We start from the raw sequence: 19,468 nt of genomic DNA, 5'->3' as shown, positions 1-19,468 counted from the left end.
TGATGATGAAGAAGATGATGATGAAGAAGATGAAGAATAAGAAGAAGAAGACAATATAAAAGAAGAAGATATAGAAGAAGATATAGAAGAAGAAGATATAGAAGAAGAAGATATAGAAGAAGAAGAAGAAGATATAGAAGATAAAGAAGAAGAAGAAGAAGTATATACAGTACTGAACAAATTTCTGGACACAACTTCTCTTTTCAACTTTTTTTTTTTAAAGGAACATCCCCACATAATCACTTGCTGTTGTTACTTGGAAAAAAAGAGGTTTCTTGCATCATTCACCCTCAAAACAAGTGTTGGAAGCTATTTAAGGCCATTTCGAATAGTCAGCTCGAATAATGAGCTCGAATACCGACTCGAATAGTGAGCTCGAATTCCGAGGTCGAATCGAATAGTAAAAATTATTCGACTCGAATATTCGACTGATCTCGAATAATTTACTATTCGAATTCGACCTAACTCGAATTTTGAAAAGGGGTATTTGAGCACCACTAGCCCATAACAGTTTGGTAACCATATACTGTACTTAACTCTTGAGGTGCCCAGATTAGATACTGTTCATAGAGCAATCTACAACAAATTATCAGATTATCACTTTTTTTTATTTTATCTGAAATATTCAGCTTGGTAATAGGTTTAATCAAATTTATGGGAGCGATCAATGACTTGTTATTGTTCCTGTTAGAATGTTTATTTAACAACAACAGTCTATCATGTATATTTATGCATTACCAGCTATAACCATAGGGTGACAGTGTGTTCTAGTAACTTCCTGTGTCTTGTAAGTTGAATATAAACGTGTTTGTTCTTGGTGTATTACCCAAGAGCCATTAGCCATGTGGTACCGATTATTGGTTTCTCCTGCATTCTACATTTCTAATGTATAAAATATTTTTTTTTGTTATTGCCTTCTTTACTTTTCTTCAGATATGTTGGACTCTACACTGGAAGGTATTAAACAAATTTCGCACACCTCTGAAATTTTAGTTCCTTTGAGATGCACAATATAGTCCTCGCAGCCACCACGAGATGCGCCAGTGTACAAAACAGACCATTTTTAGCGTGAAATGAAGGACATCTTGAACGGTTTTGAAATATTTCCAAATCCAGATACAACTGGGGTGACATCCAAATCCTCCTGGGGGAATTCTGACTTCAGTTGAAACTTTTGCAATATGGTAACTATGAAAATAAAAATATCCATCCGGACTAGGCCTTCCCCCAGGCAGTTCTTCTTTCCTGCATCGGGATAAAAATATATCACTGAACTAGCTAATGTTATTTAAATAACCCATTCCTTCAAAAACAAACCACTGGAAAAAAAATAATGACAACTAAAGTGATAAAAAAGAAACAAGCACAGAAACCATTACAATGACAAGGGAACATGGGTGTAACAAGAGTCCTCGTGCCCCACATGGACTAGGGGAGCTATCACTCTCCTTTCACCTTTATGCAGAGCAGCAGCATAGTGTGCACATACTAACACTGCCACTTTTCCGTTCTCTACTCTTCACTCTGCAGCATGCACCACTGTTCCTCCAGAAGACACCAATGCATGTCATGTGACATTGGGCTCTTACAGAGGAATGCTGGTGCATGCTTTAGAGTGAAGAGGAGATAGTGGAGTCACAGAGATGTAATTATGTACACTCTAGGGATGAGCAGAAACTACACCAGTGCGAATTTTCGCATCGTAGTTCGCATCTACGCATTGTAGTTCATAGGCGAAGTCTCAAAACTACGCGTACGATTTTACGCGTAGCAAAGTACCGTTATGTGTAGTTTACGCCCCTACGTGTATTTCTCATGTGTATTGCGAAGTAAACTACGAATGCGTTATTTGTGTCTATTTTTCCGCGTACGATTGTATGCATACAAAATTACGCATTGGAAAGGGGAATGTACGCATAGAAGAGTTACTGGTGCAAGCATTTTGCAGGGGAATTCATGCATACATTTTTATGCATAATAGCATAAGCGTCCGCATGAACTACGCTACCTACTACGCGTAATTGCGTATTTTAACACGTAGTCTACGAAATGCATACGAAGTAAATATTTGATTGTGAAGCCGTAGTTTGGCAAAGCGTAAGTGCGTAAAACTATGCGTAGTTCCAATGTAGCGAAGTTGGCTGACTACGACCATCCCTGGTACACGCTGCCCTGCTGCTCTCATTGGGGCCTGGGGGTCACAGACAGGTCACACTCAGGCAAGGCTGGATTTATACTTTTTGCGTCCCGTGGTCAAAGATGTTGTGGCTCCCCATGTGCAGCAGCGCCCCTCCCATTACATTAGATTCACCAATTTACTGTAGCCCCTCTCTTTCATCAACAGTTCCCTTGGGCATCATTTTCCCTTTTTCACGTGTTGCTCCAGATTTTTAGCCTCCTGCTGAATATATGGAAAAGATGTGGTCTGCAACAAAGTCTCTCCACAAAAACTGTAGTTTATTTAGGAAGTATCCTCAAAGCATATAAAAAAGTACCTGGGCCAGGGCCGAGCCTGGGCAGGTGCTGCGGGTGCAAGGCACCCAGGCGCCTGCCTCTGAGAGGCGCCGCCCGGCCGCCGCTCTCCCCCTGTGGCCGCTGCTCTCCCCCTGTGGCCGAAGCTCGCTCGCTCGCTCCCTCTAGCCGCCGGCGCCGCCGCGTCAGACCTCGATCAGGCGGGCGGGCGCTAGGACCTAGCACGCCGCATTGATATGCGGAAAGTGACATCACTTCCGCATATAGAGTGGGTGCGTCCAGCGCCCTCTTACTGGTCGGGTCGCCCGCTGATTGAGGTCTGAAGCTGCTGCAAGGTGAGGGGGGAGCGGCGGCAGCGGCTAGAGGGGAGCGCTCCTGTCACTAACTACCTAAACGGGGACCCTATACCCCCTGGCTACCTAGACTGGGCACATATACCCCCTGGCTACCTAGACTGGGCACATATACCCCCTGGCTACATATACTGGGGCACATATACCCCCTGGCTACCTAGACTGGGCACATATACCCCCTGGCTACATATACTGGGGCACATATACCCCTTGGCTACCTAGACTGGGCACATATACCCCCTGGCTACATATACTGGGGCACATATACCCCCTGGCTACCTAGACTGGGCACATATACCCCCTGGCTACATATACTGGGGCACATATACCCCCTGGCTACCTAGACTGGGCACATATACCCCCTGGCTACCTAGACTGGGCACATATACCCCCTGGCTACCTAGACTGGGCACATATACCCCCTGGCTACCTAGACTGGGCACATATACCCCCTGGCTACCTATACTGGGGCACATATACCCCCTGGCTACCTAGACTGGGCACATATACCCCCTGGCTACCTAGACTGGGCACATATACCCCCTGGCTACCTAGACTGGGCACATATACCCCCTGGCTACCTAGACTGGGCACATATACCCCCTGGCTACCTAGACTGGGCACATATACCCCCTGGCTACCTAGACTGGGCACATATACCCCCTGGCTACCTAGACTGGGCACATATACCCCCTGGCTACCTAGACTGGGCACATATACCCCCTGGCTACCTAGACTGGGCACATATACCCCTGGCTACCTAGACTGGGCACATATACCCCTGGCTACCTAGACTGGGCACATATACCCCCTGGCTACCTAGACTGGGCACATATACCCCCTGGCTACCTAGACTGGGCACATATACCCCCTGGCTACCTAGACTGGGCACATATACCCCCTGGCTACCTAGACTGGGCACATATACCCCCTGGCTACCTAGACTGGGCACATATACCCCCTGGCTACCTAGACTGGGCACATATACCCCCTGGCTACCTATTCTGGGCACATATACCCCCTGGCTACCTATGCTGGGCACATATACCCCCTGGCTACCTATGCTGGGCACATATATCCCCTGGCTACCTATCCTGGGCACATATACCCCCTGGCTACCTATGCTGGGCACATATACCCCCTGGCTACCTATGCTGGGCACATATACCCCCTGACTACCTATGCTGGGCACATATACCCCCTGGCTACCTATGCTGGGCACATATACCCCCTGGCTACCTATGCTGGGACATATACCCCTGCCTTCATATGCTGGGACATATACACCTGCCTACATATGCTGGGACATATACACCTGCCTACATATGCTGGGACATATACACCTGCCTACATATACTGGGGACATATACCCCTGCCTACATATACTGGGCACATATATCCCTGGCTATATATTCTGGGGACACTGGCTGTTTGTCATTATGTGCATTTACTGGTGAAAATCTGTCTCTTATTATGTGCATTTGCTGGTGAAAAGCTGTCTCTTGTTATATGCATTTACTGGGGAAAAGCAGTGTCTTGTTATGTGCATTTACTGGGGAAAAGCAGTCTCTTGTTATGTGCATTTACTGGGGAAAAGCAGTCTCTTGTTATGTGCATTTACTGGTGAAAAGCGGTCTCTTGTTATGTGCATTTACTGGTGAAAAGCGGTCTCTTGTTATGCGCATTTACTGGTGAAAAGCGGTCTCTTGTTATGTGCATTTACTGGTGAAAAGCTGTCTCTTGTTATGTGCATTTACTGGTGAAAAGTGGTCTCTTGTTATGTGCATTTACATGGGGAAAAGCGGTCTCTTGTTATGTGCATTTACTGGTGAAAAGCGGTCTCTTGTTATGTGCATTTACATGGGGAAAAGCGGTCTCTTGTTATGTGCATTTACATGGGGAAAAGCGGTCTCTTGTTATGTGCATTTACATGGGGAAAAGCGGTCTCTTGTTATGTGCATTTACATGGGGAAAAGCTGTCTCTTATGTGCATTTAGTGGGGAAATTTTGTCAGTAAAAAATCTTTTGTTAGTAAATTTTTAGGTATTTGTCAGTAAAAAATAACGTGAAAGGGTGGCAACACTGGCAGGCTGCGTGGCGCAATGGGAAAGATACAGGCAGCCCACCTTGGGCTTGGCAGGGGCGAGGAGCCGACGTCAGCGAGCGAGAGTAGGGTGGCCGCAGGCAGCCATAAATACGCAGTGTGTGACTGCGTCGCACTCGCAGAGCCTCTCAGCCTGAGTCAGTCCAGAGACTAGCAGACTCGCAGGAAGCCAAAGCCAGCCAGGAGCAAGCCCATGGAAGAGGGGTAGGAATGGGATATCACATGCATGCGTAAAGAGGTGGAAGGTGTGGGTGTGATTAGGCAGGACATGGGTGTGGTTATGTGGTTGGGCGTTGTTAATTTAACCACTCCCATAGGTGCCAGAGAAAATCTTGCACCCAGGTGCCGGGCACCCCAGGCTCACCCCTGACCTGGGCTGACATGTTTCGGGCCGTTCGGCCCTTAATCATAGCTCACAAAATACAGCTCCATCCTCTTGATTTAAAAGGAGGGAAATGTGTGACACACCCAGGTGTGGCATGTGCCAGCCCTCACATGGGAGGGACCAGCATAATAGATACAAGCTGCCACTCACGGGGTGTAGTCACTCCCCTATATATACAATGACATAACATCATATAAAAGAGTATAAATCACTATAAGTGTATAAAATCAAAGAAGTACAAAAGAACAAACAGAAATAAAGAGGAGTACAGTATGAAAGGCAAAGCTGTTCATTTTACCCGATACCCATATAATCCCTCAATTAGTAACTAGACATCTAAGATTTTGTTCTTTTGTTCTTCTTTGATTTTATATAGTTATAGTGATTTATACTCTTTTATATGATGTTGTGTCATTGTATATATAGGGGAAGTGACTACACCCCGTGAGTGGCAGCTTGGTGTGTCACATATTCCCCTCCTTTTAAATCAAGTGGATGGAGCTGTATTTTGTGAGCTATGGTTAAGGGCCGAACGGCCCGATATGTCAGCCCATGTACTTTTTTATCTGATTTGAGGATACGCCCTAAATAAACTACAGTTTTTGTGGAGAGACTTTGTTGCGGACCACATCTTTTCCATATTTGCTTCAGCATTTGGGCCTGGCTGCCTTAGGTCCAGCACTGCTCTACACAGTGCAGTTGAGCGGTGATCCAAACTTTTTACTCCTGTTGAATATGTAGCGATCACTTGTTCATGTTCTGGTGCCCCCTTGGGCTGTAGCTGTACAAGGCCCTGGCCTTTGTGGCCTTTGCAGAAATCTGGTCCGGCACTCAGGGGAGCCATCGGGTCTTTCCTTAGCATTGGGGCCCACAAAGTTTTGTCAGTGGTGCCCCATGCAGCCTAGTTACACCCTTGCAAGAAAACTGACTGCAACAGGAAAATAAGTTCCCACTAAATTACCTAATTGTAGCACAGACACCTTACAACAATTATAAATATGTCGAATTTAATATTTAGGAATGGACATGGTCTGTCTGAAGGGTACAAGTTCTCCTCATGTATGCTTAGGTTTTCTTCTGGACTCCCTGGTTTCCTCCCTTATCTCAAAAACATACAAATAAATGAAGTAGTCCCCCACCCCCATCCCAAAATTGTCCATAATCAAAGATAAGTACATGACCACTGTAGGGATTGGTTTGCATGTTTGCTTTACTCATATCTCATTATTTTGCAGTGATTTGTGAAAGACAGAATTTTTGATTTTGCACTCTATTTTCCAAAATTATGAGAATTTTTTGTTCACATCTGAAAACCCATTGCCACATACTATTGATAATTGTACATGTAACATGGCTGCAGCGATCATAGGGAATGACAGCCACTTATAAAGGGAAATAAATAAATGGGGTGGGACCTAGAAACACATTTTTATTGTTTTTTTTTATTGTTTACTATTAGTAATATTTAAATTGCACTGACATCTTCTTCAGCACTTTACATAGTACGTTGTCATGTCACTGACTGTCCTGTGGTTATTACTATGCCTAGTTAAATTATTTGCATCTCATTGATTGTCCTTGATCAATGAGATGCGAGTAATTTTTCTTTGCATTCAAATTTCAAGTAAATTAAGCTTGTCATTAGACCAATTAGAATAACTTTCTCTCAATTTTTATTGGTCTAAGTTCAAGCTGCATAATAGAAATTATTTGCATCTCATGCATGTTGGATATGCTTTTCTGTGTGTCACTCTGCTGGGCATTGCAGCATGGCTGGGGGGCATTTATCAGTATAAGGCCCTGATACCCCCAATTGTTCAGTCTAATCTGAGATGAATATGGATTGTACCAACCATTCTTCACATAACTAAATAAGAATTGTATACATACTTGATGATGTCAATCATAATGTTGATCACAAACACAAAAATCCACAATATTTTTTTCCCAAAAACATGTTGTCTACTCAGATGTCTAATTGGCATCTTATCTACTGTGTACTGTTCCAATAGTGTTGTTTACATTACAAAACCATTGTTTGCTGTGTCGCTGCGCTGATTTTTTTCTTGCAATCTTTATGAGCCCTAACCTGTAATCTATATTACCCCTGCTACACTTTCCCAACGTATATACTGTACACACTTTCTCTGGAAATGCCTGTGTCCAATGGGCACCAATCTACTTGTCTTTTATGTCCTGCTAGCAATTTATGATGACCATATTTTGCTGAATAAGAATACTGAGATTTAACTTTGGAAAACTAGGCCTCGATTCATCATTGTCTTTGCGATAGCTTTTTCCAGTTCGTTAAATTACCAAATTCGAAGTGTATCGATTTCTATTTGTATTCATCAAGATTTTTCCGCATTTGGTGTGAATTCGATAACAATGCGGTAACCATTCAGTAACATGTCGATATTTCCATTTTACAGCAGTAATTTAACACAAGGCCATAAGATTCCCGTGGAATTGTGGGTAAAAGGCAGTCCTTTGAACACCACATAGCAACATTCCGAATAGGGCTTAACACATGGACCAGGATTCTGGAAGTGGCATGGGACAATCCCACAATTTCGCCAGCTGCGGCTTGATAGGAGCCTTTTCTGAAAAAATGTAGTGCAGCTAGCAATTTAGTTAACTCTGGCACTGCCTGTGTTCTCTTACAAGATGATTCAAGAGAAATGCAGATGTCCTGGTATAGAAAATAATCCATTCTCTTGCTAATTGATTTATTTCTAGAACTTATTCTTGCCCTTCTGTGCCTTTGAATCACTCTTAGATGATACATAACCACTTCAAATGGCTCCTTCTTCTCTGTCAGCAATGATCTGACAGGAATAACGACAGAGCAGTGAAGGAGGTAACTACTCCTAAATTTAACGCTAAACCACGCCCACTTTCATTTTAATGAATTGCACTTTCTTCCGTTTTACTGCATCATTACCGAATGATTACCGAATGCTCGCTAACAGCTGTAGATAACTTTGATGAATCCTAAAATCAACTTATCGAGTTCTGTAATTTACCGAGCTGTCGGTAATTGATTCGATAAGTCTTGATGAATCGAGGCCCTTGTCTGATGTTATTTTCTTGTAGTCACCTACCTGCAGAAAAAGGCAAGAAGGCGTCGTTCTTCTTAAATTTTCCATTTTTATCCAGGAAATTATGTGGGTCAAATTCATTAGAATATGGGAAATAGCTGGGATCTTTCAGCACTGAACTTAGAAATACATAAATATTGGTGTCCTGTAACAAGAAAAATATAAAGGCTGTTCATGCAATATTATGCTGTTGCACATTATGAAATTGTTATCTTCTGGAACCTTCCATAACTAAAAAAAAAAAAACCACACATCTGAACACTTCTGTGCCAGATCTATTTTAAAACAGATTTTATTTTTACAATAGTTTTGAAAAATATTTGCTGCTGCTGCCTCAACATGTCACCTACCAATTCTTGTCCAGCCTTTTACCAGCCAATCCTTGTATACTTCCTGACTTTGACTTCTGCTGGCCTGCTACACAGAACCATCATTTATCCACTGTGGACCTACCAAGCTGCTGTTCTCTAGGGAGTTCCCAAAGACTGTGTGATCTGGTGGACCCCAGTCCAAGGAGTCTGCCACTCACTAGGAGTGGGAGCTGCTGGTGAAAATCTTGGTTTCACTTACATGTCACACCTTGAGAGATCATGCATTTAACTATCCCTGGTTTCTTATAAATATTATGTAAATTATAATCTTTATGAAATATAACATTTTCTACTGGAATGTTGAAGGAAACCGGAAGTGGCTTATAAAAGTAGTGTGACTGTGATGAAACGCGGAAAAGCCGCTGTCTCTCAAGGCGAGGCGGCTGTTTCCGCGTCCAGCATGGCGTCACAACGCGGAAAAAACGCTGCATGCCGCTTAGGCAGAGCGGCGGAATCCGCATTGGGAACGGCGGAATCCGCATTGGAGGCGGCTCCCGCACTCAGTTCACTGGATACATTGCAAAACAGTACTGGTGTGGCTGGGACTGATAGTCCACCAAGATTCAGACTTACACGCGCGCGAGCACAGAGGCAGAGTTTAAATAGCAGTTAGAAGGGTGTCGGCTGACCAGCTGGGTCAGCTGACAAATTCCACTGCTCCCATTGGACCAGCAATTAGGGAGGTCCTGGAAAGGTCCTAGAGTATATATACTGCTGGTTGTTCACTTGCTCTTTGTCTGGCGTGCAATCACATATGTGGGAGCACCCAGATCCGTAGTCAGATCCGCAAGTGTGCCGGGACCAGCTGGAGCTGTAATCCTACACTTAGCTAGATTCTGTTGATAGCTAAAGTACTAGTTTGATTGTGATTATTTGTTATGACTTTTGCCTGCCTTGACTATCCTCCTGAACTCTGATCTTGCACCTCGATATTTCTGATACTCTGTTGCCGAACCCCGGCTCATTCCTTGACTCTGCTTCTGCCTCCTGATTTTGTACCCCGATATTTCTGATACCCCGTTGCTGAACCCTGCCTGTACTTTGACTCCGCCTTTGCCTTCTGATCTTGTACTTTATCTGTCCGTGTGTGTACGACCTGGCTTGTCTGACCTCGAGAACCGACCTTACTGTTAGAGGCGGTTCCTCGCTCTGTTAGTGATCCTTCCTCCTGAAGGTTACTTTCAGTCTGTCCTTCCTACTGTCAGTCTGACTCCTCCCGTCTTGGAGAGCTCAGGTCTGCGGAAGGAATCTGTGCAGTACTCCTTGCTGCACTGAGGCCTAGTCCTCAAAGTGTTACTGTTACACCAAACACTACACTCTACTCAGGTGAACAGAGGTTAGCTAGTATATCGTATTATCAGTGATACTGCAGATCACGTATAATCTGGTATACATTTGTATTCCCAGTGATTCTGCAGATCACTGGTAATCAGGTCCTCTCTGTGCTTCACCGATCGTTACAGAACGCCAGACCAAAAATACTGATGGACGCACGAGCTGACCCTCTGTCTGTGCTTGCCACTTCGGTGGATAACATCCATCAAGCACTGGGCCAGCACAAAGCCTTAATTGATGCTCTTAAAGGCTCTGTGCAAACCCTTCAGACGTCAGTTGATTCGGTGCGATCCCCTCCTAGTGATGACATACGTATGCCCGTACCTGATAAGTTTTCCGGCCACAAGTCTGACTTCCGGAATTTTAGGAGTAGAGTGTTGTCATATTTCGAATTGAGACCCCGATCATCGGGGACTGAGACCCAACGGGTCATTTTTATTAAAACATTGTTAACCGGTGACTCCCAGACCTGGGCATACAATCTGCCTCCCACAGATACAGCTCTGACCTCAGTTGAGGAATTTTTTAAGGCTATGGCCGTGATATACGACGACCCTGACCTTGCGGCAACCTCTGAGCGGAAGCTCAAACTTTTGCGCCAAGGCAGAGGGTCGGTCGAGGATTACGCGGCAGAATTCCGTAGGTGGTCCGTCACCGCTAGATTTGACAACTTTGCCCTGATAGATTACTTCCTGTCTGGGTTATCGGATGAGGTCTCCGACCTAATGTTAACTGTACCTGAGCCCAAGACAGTTGATCAGGCCATATCATCGGCCATTCGAGTTGATCGCAGGCTACGTCATCAGAGGCAGGCTAGGGGCAGTCACCGTGTCAGGGTGACTTCGTACGCGGCACCATCCGCTACTCCCCTAGTAACACCTTATCCGCCTGTCTCAACCTCTCCGGCCTTGCCTCCGCCCGAACCAATGCAGATTGGTCGAGCGAAACTGCCCGAACAAGCCGGGAAACGAGTCTGCCTAGGAGTAGTGGGGGGTGACACCCTAGGCACGCCATTCTCACCCCAAAAAGAGAAAAGATTGCTTCTCCCCTGTACGATTACATGGGATAATAAGTCGGTAGCCACTGAGGCTTTTATTGATTCGGGCTCAGCGGCTAATTTTATGAACACTGAATTTGCTCAGGAGTTGGGTATTCCTCTCACTCCAGTGAGTCCCCCCATTCAGGTCACGGCAGTAGACGATTCCCCTCTGCAACGGAATCGTTCCCTGTCACAGACACCGCAGGTGAAGGTCACCTTAGGGGTACTGCATGGGGAACATCTACAGTTTTTTGTATTGCATATGTCAACCTCCACTATTATCCTAGGCATGCCGTGGTTACAAGTCCATTCTCCACAAATAGACTGGGCTACGGGTCAGATAACCAGATGGTCCGATCATTGTCACCAGCACTGTTTAGGGAGGGTGACTTTGGGCCAAACCAGGGTTCAGGTGGAGGGGGTTACTGAACAGTACATGGAATATGCTGACGTATTTTGTCCCAAGGCAGCGGATAAGTTACCTCCACATCGCCCTTTCGACTGTCCCATTGATCTCCGTTCCGGTTGTGTACCTCCCCGGGGTCATTTGTACAATCTGTCAGGGCCCGAAAAATTGGCCATGCAGGAGTACATCCGTGAAAATTTGGCCAAGGGTTTCATTCGCCCGTCCCGGTCCCCTGCTGGAGCAGGGTTCTTTTTTGTCAAAAAGAAAGATGGAGGCCTGCGACCCTGCATCGATTATCGCGGTCTCAACAAGATTACTGTAAAAAATCGCTATCCGTTGCCACTGATAGATGATTTGTTCACTCAGATTACGGATGCTAAAATCTTTTCTAAGCTAGACTTGCGGGGCGCGTACAATCTGGTACGCATAAGAAGGGGCGATGAGTGGAAAACGGCCTTTAATACACCAGACGGGCATTATGAGTACCTGGTGATGCCCTTCGGGCTATGTAATGCTCCGGCCGTTTTTCAGGAACTCATTAACGAGGTATTTCGGGAGGTGTTGGGGAAATTTGTTCTGGTTTATCTTGATGATATTCTTATCTTCTCCAACAACCTCGCTGAACATAGAAACCATGTGAGGTTTGTGTTGAATCAGTTAAGGCAGAACTCGTTATACGCAAAACTTGAGAAGTGCATCTTTGAAGTAACATCTGTCGCTTTCTTGGGGTACATAATCTCCACCACGGGGCTATCTATGGATCCTGCCAAGGTCTCCGCTGTTCTGGAGTGGCCACAACCGGTTGGGTTGAAATCCCTTCAGCGCTTTCTTGGCTTCGCCAACTACTATAGACGGTTTATAAAGGGGTACTCCACGGTCATTGCTCCCCTTACTTGTCTCACTAAGAAGGGGGCAGATACCACCCACTGGTCTCCTGAGGCTTTACAGGCTTTTGCCACCCTGAAGGGCCTATTCTGTTCAGCACCCATCCTCAGGCATGTGGATGCCTCTTTCCCATTCATTGTAGAGGTGGATGCCTCGGAGGTTGGGGTGGGGGCTGTGCTGTCTCAGCGGTCAGGCTTGCAGGGTAGATTGCACCCGTGTGCGTATTTCTCTCGCAGGTTCTCCCCTGCAGAGAGGAATTACGATATTGGCAACAGGGAGCTTTTGGCCATCAAGTTGGCTTTCGAGGAATGGCGACATTGGTTAGAAGGAGCTGAGCATACCATCACAGTTTACACCGATCACAAAAACCTAGAGTATATCGAGGGGGCTAAGAGGTTGAGCCCGCGCCAGGCTCGGTGGTCGCTGTTCTTCTCCAGGTTTAGTTTCATTATTACGTACACTCCAGGTAGCAAAAATGTTAAGCATTATCCAGGTGTTTCGAGTCAGAGACAGCACAGCCCTCCGTTCCAGAGACCATTGTTCCCCAGAGGTTGATACTGGCAGCAACTGGAACTTGGGAGGACTGGAAGGAGACTTTGACTCCCTTTCAGCAGGACATCCCGGAAGGGAAGCCCGCAGGGGTTTTGTTTATTCCTCTGCCATTTCGTCTCCAGGTACTGGAGATGTTCCATGCGCATAAGAATGCTGGCCATCCAGGGGCATCTAGAACACAGGATCTGGTGGCCAGATGCGCCTGGTGGCCGTCACTGGCAGCAGATTGCAAGGAATATGTGAAGGAGTGTACGATATGTGCCAGGAGCAAACCCTCCCGGCTGGCACCTGTCGGTACCTTACAGCCTTTGCCCACCCCGAGTGAGCCGTGGACCCACCTGTCCATGGATTTTGTGGGTGAGCTTCCCAGATCTGAAGGCATGACAGTCATTTGGGTCATAATTGACCGCTTTAGCAAGATGGCCCACTTTGTGCCATTGAAGGGACTCCCCTCGGCTCAGGAGTTGGCCGAGTTATTTATTACACATGTATTCCGATTGCACGGCATTCCTGAAGACATCGTTTCAGATAGGGGAGTGCAATTTGTTTCCCAAATTTGGAAGGCTTTTTGCCAACTCATGGGCATAAAGCTATCATTCTCGTCTGGTTATCATCCTCAGACAAATGGCCAGACTGAGAGGATAAACCAGTCCTTAGAGCAGTTTTTGAGGTGTTATGTTGCAGAGGCGCAAGACGATTGGGTCAGATTCTTGCCCTTCGCGGAGTTTGCTCAGAATAATTTAAAAAATTTGTCCTCCGGATTTTCCCCCTTTCAGGTAGTGACAGGGAGATCACCCAAATTTTCCCCATTGCCTGTGGTCTCCACTCCGTTCCCAGCCCTGGAGCTCTGGCAAAGGTCATTTAGGAACCTTTGGGGGATGGTAAGAAGTAACCTGGAAAAAGCATTTCTGAGTCAGAAGGGTCAAGCTGATAAAAGACGCTCAGTGGAGTGGAGGTTCAGACCAGGAGACTTGGTCTGGGTATCCACACGTCACTTGACCCTGAGACAACCTTCTGATAAACTTGGTCCCAGGTTTGTGGGTCCATTTCCGGTTGTCAGGAAAATTAATGATGTTACATATACCGTTGACCTTCCCACCAGCATGCGGGGAGTAAGGTCTTTCCATGTATCCCTTCTTAAACCAGCAGTCCAGGTGGGTCCCACTCCTCCTCCTCCTGTATTGGTAGATGCCCAACCCGAATATGAGGTGGAGAAGATTATTGATTCACGTACTGTACAAAACTCGGTACAGTATCTCGTTCATTGGAAAGGGTACGGCATTGAAGAGAGGCAATGGGTACCAGGGAGGCGTATGCATGCGGATGAGTTAAGGAGGGAGTTTCATGCCTTACACCCCGAGAAGCCTGGTAGGAGTTGTCCGGAGTCCACTCCTCGGGGGGGGTACTGTGATGAAACGCGGAAAAGCCGCTGTCTCTCAAGGCGAGGCGGCTGTTTCCGCGTCCAGCATGGCGTCACAACGCGGAAAAAACGCTGCATGCCGCTTAGGCAGAGCGGCGGAATCCGCATTGGGAACGGCGCACTCAGTTCACTGGATACATTGCAAAACAGTACTGGTGTGGCTGGGACTGATAGTCCACCAAGATTCAGACTTACACGCGCGCGAGCACAGAGGCAGAGTTTAAATAGCAGTTAGAAGGGTGTCGGCTGACCAGCTGGGTCAGCTGACAAATTCCACTGCTCCCATTGGACCAGCAATTAGGGAGGTCCTGGAAAGGTCCTAGAGTATATATACTGCTGGTTGTTCACTTGCTCTTTGTCTGGCGTGCGATCACATATGTGGGAGCACCCAGATCCGTAGTCAGATCCGCAAGTGTGCCGGGACCAGTTGGAGCTGTAATCCTACACTTAGCTAGATTCTGTTGATAGCTAAAGTACTAGTTTGATTGTGATTATTTGTTATGACTTTTGCCTGCCTTGACTATCCTCCTGAACTCTGATCTTGCACCTCGATATTTCTGATACTCTGTTGCCGAACCCCGGCTCATTCCTTGACTCTGCTTCTGCCTCCTGATTTTGTACCCCGATATTTCTGATACCCCGTTGCTGAACCCTGCCTGTACTTTGACTCCGCCTTTGCCTTCTGATCTTGTACTTTATCTGTCCGTGTGTGTACGACCTGGCTTGTCTGACCTCGAGAACCGACCTTACTGTTAGAGGCGGTTCCTCGCTCTGTTAGTGATCCTTCCTCCTGAAGGTTACTTTCAGTCTGTCCTTCCTACTGTCAGTCTTACTCCTCCCGTCTTGGAGAGCTCAGGTCTGCAGAAGGAATCTGTGCAGTACTCCTTGCTGCACTGAGGCCTAGTCCTCAAAGTGTTACTGTTACACCAAACACTACACTCTACTCAGGTGAACAGAGGTTAGCTAGTATATCGGATTATCAGTGATACTGCTGATCACGTATAATCTGGTATACATCTGTATTCCCAGTGATTCTGCAGATCACTGGTAATCAGGTCCTCTCTGTGCTTCACCGATCGTTACAGTGACGCTTCTGTATGGTCTGCAGGCTTCCCGAATCTTCTAACAGCTCACCATTCCAGTTCAGGATCCCTCTATACCTATTTAATACATTTTATTGAACAGGTTTCTTCTGACCACAAGTAGGGCCTGGTTTCTGGGAAGGCCAGAAAGGCCATGGCCTAGGGTGATAAAATCAGATAAGATAAGAAGGGTGGCAGGACTTGGAGAGAGAAGAGGTCATATGGCTAAGTAAATCATCTCTTCTGGTCCCTCAGCGCAGCCAGCCAGTGCCCTGCTCTCCACTAATGGCTGAATTCCACAGTTCCCCAATCCCTGCTTCTCCCTCTCTCTCTCACTTTCTGATGTGTTATGACAATCAGCATCTGCTGCCTGTCACCTGATGATCCATTCCTCTGTATGATGGACATACAAGTCAATGTGAGAAATACCGGGGATTTACATTACAAAGCAGATAGAACTAAGTTCTGCTGAGTTTTAATGCAGGCATTCACAGATATCAGTGAGCTCTGCTAGTTTCTTCACCACTTTTACAGCTGTGACACTGACCCCAGCAGTTGTCGTTAATTACACTCTTAACTAATCCTAATTTATGACTGTTTCTCTTTTTCTTTTTCCTAGCTAGCAGTGATCTCTTTTCAGCTTCAGTTAACTCTTTCCTGACTCATTTTCTGTCCTTCAGCTCCTACCATCTATGAGAACTGCAGGAATAAAATGTTGTTTGCTTCCCTTTCATTGCTAAACTGTCACCTGAGCTGTTATTACCTCTATGCTAGTGAATATAGTTTGGCATCCTTCTGCTTTCCTGTAGCAGTAGAGCATTGTACCATCTTGGCCATCAGCGAAAGCAGAGAGTTTTGAATCAGGATAATACCATTTATTGGCTTAAAAGAAAAAGAGTAAGCTTTCTGCTAATAAGCCTTCTTCAGACATTGTTCCTGTATACTGCCAATATGTTAGAGCACACCACCATATGTACAATCAGCATTCAAAAGAGATACATAGATTTTTCAGCAAATATAAATAAATGTCATTCAGATGCTTTAAAGTGGAGCAGAACTCCTGCACAGGACAGAAGGAAAACAGAGAACCTGTATGTATTTAGAGAGCCTGTCTAATTCCCCCTCCCCAGCGTCTAATCACAAGTTGTAATTTGATCTCTACACTGTGTCACCTGACTGCCACAACATCTACACTCATTTGAAAGCACAGGATGTTAACAACATGTCTGCTTCCATGAAAGCAGGAAGTAGACACAGTGCAGATTTATTGCAGGATTTGTATCAGCTGTAACAAAGAAATGTTTTTCTTGAAAGGTTATGTTGTTGCATATCTTTTAGACCAGAGAGGAAGTTCTGAGTTAGGTCTGCTCTAATTACAACAGAACATCCAAAGTGGGTGTTGACAGGATGTTTGCTACTTACATGTTCTCTGTTTTGGATGGACTTCTCTCCATTGAGCTGCTCTGCCACCCGTTTGTGGCTCCGACTGCAGCCAGTTGCACAGAGGACAAAGAAGCAGCGCATGCTCTGGCCACTCACGCTCCCTGTAATTTCTCGCTCCTGCCCAGATGTGCACAGCAGCTGAGGCCGGTACACTGTTATGCATTCTTGACAAGTACCGGTCATATATCAGCGTCATTTCTCAAGTATGCATGCCCAGAACACTATCGGCTGCTGTGCACATTCGGGCAGGAGCGCAAATTACAGGAATAATTTGTTGAATGAGGGGCAGAGCAGCACAACTGAAATGAGCACATTGAAACCAGTGATCGCTAGTCAGAGTGTTGGACAGAATATTTTTGGTGGTGGTAGTGGTGTGTGTGTGTGTGTGGGGGGGGGGGGGGGGGGGACCGGTTGGTGGCAGCAGACCTAGGGCGCTGGAAAGTACAAATCCGGCCCTGACCACAAGTGCAGCTGCGGAGGAGTGCATTCAGACTGCACATAAGCAATCAAGGTATGCGCATGCCCAGTAGTGCAAAGTGCTCGTGCATGGAGGTAAAAATCCTTACATGAAAGGCTTTGTTCTAGTGGGCATGCAAAGACCGTACTGGCACATGCCCAGTCCAGATGCACTTCTCATCAGGAGCACATCAAGAAGATGTGTTGGAATGGTGGGCTCTTTGAGGCTTTGGACAGCCTCTGAACCATTTAGAGGCTTCAAACATCTGAGGTATTTATTTAATGAGACCCACTTTAGATTTGCTTTAACTAGTTAATTCACAAATCACAAAGCATCTACCTTGGGTAAAAAGTAACCTCTGAACTCCATGTTTCTTGTTGTTTTCCGAGGAACTCCCATTGGAAGAAGGTCTATGAATCGGTGTATTTCATGGATAACAGCATCTGTATAAGGCATTTGGTTCCGGTCTTGTACTTTGGGACTCCTGTCCTGACCAATGTTGTGTTCAATCTCTTCACATATCTTTGCTGTAAGGAAATGTACTTTTTAAGACATAACAAATGATGATGTTTTTACATTCTAAAACGGAAAAAAGTATTCTTGTGGGCCCAGAAATGTGCTACGTTTCTGCTCAAGCCACAATACTGAAAGAGTAGTCTAGAGGTCACTCTGGACATCCACAACAGGCATCATTAGCATTGATCACATCTACTTAGACCTTAAAGGGAACCTTAACTGCCGTGGGAAAATAAATTCACTTATCTGGGGGCTTTCCCAAGCCTCCTGCAGCCGTCCTGTGCCCGCGCCGGTCCTTCGGTGCCCTCCGGTCTCCCTCTGCCGCTAAGTTTCGATTTCGGACGACTGCCAGTCGTCCTCGGGCCTCTTCCGCATTCCTCGTCATAAACTGCAGTAAAGCACGTCCGCATGACGCGTTTGGCGTCATGCGATGACAGGTTTGGCGTCATGCGGACGCGCTTTACTGCAGTTTACGACGAGGAATGCGGAAGAGGCCCGAGGACGACTGGCAGTCGTCCGAAATCGAAACTTAGCGGCGGAGGGAGACCGGAGGGCACCGAAGGACCGGCACGGGCACAGGACGGCTGCAGGAGGCTTGGGAAAGCCCCCAGGTAAGTGAATTTATTTTCCCACGGCAGTTAAGGTTCCCTTTAAGAAAGTATTGAAGATACAGTAGATCATTAAGATTTTAGTGTTCTACTCACCAAGCACCTCTGGGTATTTCATCAAAATTAAAAGAGCATAGGTCAATGTTGTACTTGTAGTTTCCACCCCTGCAAAAAATATTTGTAGTGTGCTGGTCACCAAGTTAGAGAGGTTGAACTCACTTTTTGGGTCATTTTTATCCTACAGATGGAAAAAAATTGCATTTATAATATCAAAAAGAAGGGAAGAAATAGTGACCTGGAAAAAAAGAGTCATTCTTTTCATAAATGCAATATATAGACTTGTCCAATTTCACGTTACTACTGACTTTAACCGACTGCTTACTGAAGTGGTAAGATACATTTTAATAACATTAAATTACAAAAAGAGTTGTTGAGAGCCAATATTTATGGCAATTTTATAATAAAATTGAATGCTTTTTAAAGGTGATGTTTAAGCTCTTAGTAGAGATTATTATTTCAGTTAAAGGAAAGCTGAACAGAGAGATATGGAGGTTGCCATATTGATTTCCTTTTGAACACTACCAGTTGCCTGGCATCTTGCTGAGCTTTAAGGCATCAGTAGTATCTGGATCAAATACCTGAAACAAGCATGTGGCAAATGCAGTCTAACTTAAAGAGAACCCAAGCCAAAGTTCAGGTTCAGAAACACATACTTACCTAAAGAGAAAGAAACCTCTGGTTTCTAATGAGGCTTCCCTCGCTGTCCTCTGGTCCTCCACCACTGGCCAGGACCCTCCAACTGATCGGGGCTGTGAGCCTCTTCATGTACGAGTATAGTTATGCTGCAGCCACACAAGAACGGCCATGCCTGCACAATGACACAGAGCCATTTGTGCATGAGTGGCTCCGCATTACTGCACAGGCGTGTCCTTACTTGCA

At 45.8% G+C, this 19,468-nt stretch overlaps 1 protein-coding gene across 1 annotated transcript in view; it reads right to left on the bottom strand.

Moving 5' to 3' along the window:
* Nucleotides 1–506: 506 nt before the first annotated feature.
* Nucleotides 507–19,468, bottom strand: part of LOC137528912 (cytochrome P450 2G1-like) — a 46,158-nt gene continuing 27,196 nt past the window's right edge. The window contains exons 6-9 of the mRNA XM_068250676.1: nt 18,626–18,767; nt 17,745–17,932; nt 8,419–8,560; nt 507–1,245 (exon numbers count right to left, since the gene is read on the bottom strand). Of these exons, the coding sequence (XP_068106777.1) occupies nt 1,064–1,245; nt 8,419–8,560; nt 17,745–17,932; nt 18,626–18,767 (654 nt within the window). The 3' untranslated portion in view covers nt 507–1,063. The remainder of the gene's footprint in view (nt 1,246–8,418; nt 8,561–17,744; nt 17,933–18,625; nt 18,768–19,468) is intronic.

This window comes from Hyperolius riggenbachi, chromosome 8, assembly GCF_040937935.1.
Source record: "Hyperolius riggenbachi isolate aHypRig1 chromosome 8, aHypRig1.pri, whole genome shotgun sequence".
In the NCBI taxonomy this organism is placed as follows: domain Eukaryota; kingdom Metazoa; phylum Chordata; class Amphibia; order Anura; family Hyperoliidae; genus Hyperolius; species Hyperolius riggenbachi.
This window is presented reverse-complemented; position numbering and strand designations above follow the sequence as displayed.